Source organism: Sphaeroforma arctica (genome assembly GCF_001186125.1).
Source record: "Sphaeroforma arctica JP610 unplaced genomic scaffold supercont1.2774, whole genome shotgun sequence".
NCBI lineage: Eukaryota > Ichthyosporea > Ichthyophonida > Sphaeroforma > Sphaeroforma arctica.
The window spans coordinates 1-2,687 of NW_014037784.1; the positions used below are offsets into that span (position 1 = coordinate 1).

Below are 2,687 nucleotides of genomic sequence, written 5' to 3' on the forward strand. Positions count from 1 at the left end.
AAAATATATATATAAATAAACTACCTATGCGCACATCTTGTGCACATCAAGAGAGGTTTACTCTCCACCCCCATTTGGGAGGTGAAGTTTGTCCACCCTACCTGACCCTTGAGGATTTCACTACGGTAATTAACGATGAGCTGGTACTTCCACCCCGTCCTCGAACAACTGCAACTCGCCCCAAACCCGGAGGCGCCCCCGACTGTACGTTCCCGACTGAGCAAAGGCAAAGCACTTCTCCACTTGGCGTTTGAAGTGTGCCCTCTTCTTCTCATCCGAGAACATGCGCTTCAACAGCTTGTTGTATCGCTTGTGAAGCACATACTTACCCTTAGACCCTGGTACCAACGGTGTGTAGCACTCCAGGTCCGCCTCGTCACACCACATCTGCCACCTGCCCCAGATCGAGCTCATAGCAGTAGACCATGTACGCGCCTTCTTGGTTCGACGAAGGCAGTGTCCTATCGCCTGCTTGTACCCGTCCTTCTTGTCACAAAGCGGCGAATGGTATAGGAGCCAATCCTCGTACGGACCATTCGGGCGATAACGCATGGGCGTCCTCGCATATGCTTTCTTCGTGAGTTTCCCAATGTGCGGTTTCAGCTCCGCCCTAAGAAACTTGCGATGAGTGCCGTCCGCCATCTTCACCACATGAGTGAGTGGAACCTGCACTGACACTACCTTCGCTGGGCCACCCCACCTTGCTGACAGGTCGTGTGACTTGCCTCGCAACCGATACCATACTTGCGAACCAACCGGCTACAACGGCACATCTTCACGCCTGATGTTGGCACGAGTCTGCTGTTCCAACTGAACACGACGGTCCCGCACTGCTGCTACAGCATCGCGGATCATCGCCTCTGTCCCTTCTCCGATTCCAGCAGCGACAACACCCGATCTTGTAGCTCCAGTCGCCTCTGACCGTTGAAGTCTCTGCCCGTCCTATGGAAATAGGGTGAGAAACCCGTGACCGAATTACGCGTAGCATTGTAGATCCTCACCATCTCGTAGACCAGGTGCAACCAGGTTTGCGGAGAATCATCTGCACTTCTATCTCCCTGAGCAACCAGTCCTTCATCGTCCTGATAAGGGTCTCTGGTCGCCCGTTGCTCTGATACCGATCCACGGTGATCCAGTGCGGTTCTATGTTGCGACGCTCGCTTCTTGTCCGCGTCCATCACCAGCCGCGCCGGTGAACCCCACGCTACGACTTGCTCCTCCATGAAGCGAACCACAGCCGGACCGTCCACGTTAGGACCAAACACCCTCGCGAACATCATGCGAGTCTGCGTGTCCACCGCCAATAGCACCTTGGACTGACCGTTGATCAGGTCAAAGTCCATAAAGTCCATGAAGTCCATGCTGATCTCTCGCATGGCCTCTTCTGGGCTAGGAGGCTGCTGGAGCAATCCCTACTCCTTGCCCAGGTCATCCGACACAGCCTGACACGGATCGCAGCTTTGTCGCACACGAGTACACATCTCCATGGTGCCACTCCAACCCCACAACATGCGTACAAGCTGGTCCAACCGCTTGGCACTTGCGTGCGCAAACAGCTCGTGGGTGTAACGTACAATCCGTTCCACGATTGTATCCCCCACTTCCACCCTGAAGTCCGAGCGCTTCATCGACTGAAGCCGTGCTCGTTTCACATCTTCCTCAGGCTCATCCACTGGGTCTGCCTCCCTCCTAACACGTTCCTCAGCACTAAGAGTTTCCTGAACCTCTTGTTCATCCAGATCCATGTCGTCCTGAACAGGCAGCGTGTCGACAATCTTGGCCGAGTCTCTCTGTCTCCTAGTGAGCTTCGGAGACTTCGCACTCTGGCTGCGAGTGTACATAGCTCCTAAAGACCCCCCAGCCCGAGACTTGCCACACTCGTCCAGCTGAGCTTCTCCCTTTCGTACAGACTGCTCCAGCACCCCGCTGGGATCCTGCCAGGACTGCGTGGAAAAAGCGCCTACTGCAGAGATGGATGTAGTCTCTACCCCTGCTTCCTCTGCAGGGAGCCCACACCTAACTCTCTTACCACTCCGATGAGTCAGCCCCCACTGTGTCTTCCTGCACCATACAGAACATAACCTCATCCTCACATTTACTGCCGCAGTCAGAGATAGGTGTAGTCTCTACCCCGGTCTTTGCTGGGAGCCCCACACCTAACACTCTTACCACTCGGATGAGTCACAGCACCCATTGTGTCATCATCCATTATGTCCTCCTGCACAATGCAGGAGACAACCTCATCCTCGCGTTTTACTGCCGCCGCAGCTAACCTCTCGAAGACAGGACGCTCCGCTTCCAGCTTCTCCCAAAAGTCCTTACGCAACTTGTGCGGTCTGTACGGACTCATGTGACACACCAATGTCACAAAGTCAGGTGCAGGCATAACCTCACGGCCATGTTTTAAGAAAACACCTTCTTTTGGGTAGATCACTACCGGATCTCCCGAAAGCATGGGTACCATCTCCTTGAACCACCTCGCCTCAGGAGCGTACGGACAAACCAACGTAGCCGTTGCCTTGTCCCTCCTGATCCTGGCTACCACTCTGCCTAAATCTGACCACTTAGGGTTGAAGTACCAACTTGTACCCATCCATATGCGCAAAGCCAACACCCCCCCAGCCAGCGTTGGCTGGTAAGACGGCTTCATACGAAAGTTGGTCGGATGTGCAAATCCTTCCTCATCG

General features: G+C 54.5%; 1 protein-coding gene across 1 annotated transcript; it reads right to left on the bottom strand.

Annotated features, from left to right (window-relative positions):
* Positions 1 to 129: 129 nt before the first annotated feature.
* Positions 130 to 642, bottom strand: SARC_12975 (hypothetical protein; the record flags this gene model as incomplete). Its single annotated transcript, XM_014292907.1, has 1 exon — positions 130 to 642. The coding sequence occupies one exon, from the start codon at positions 640 to 642 to the stop codon at positions 130 to 132; it is 513 nt and encodes a 170-aa protein (XP_014148382.1).
* Between the last annotated feature and the right edge of the window lie 2,045 nt (positions 643 to 2,687).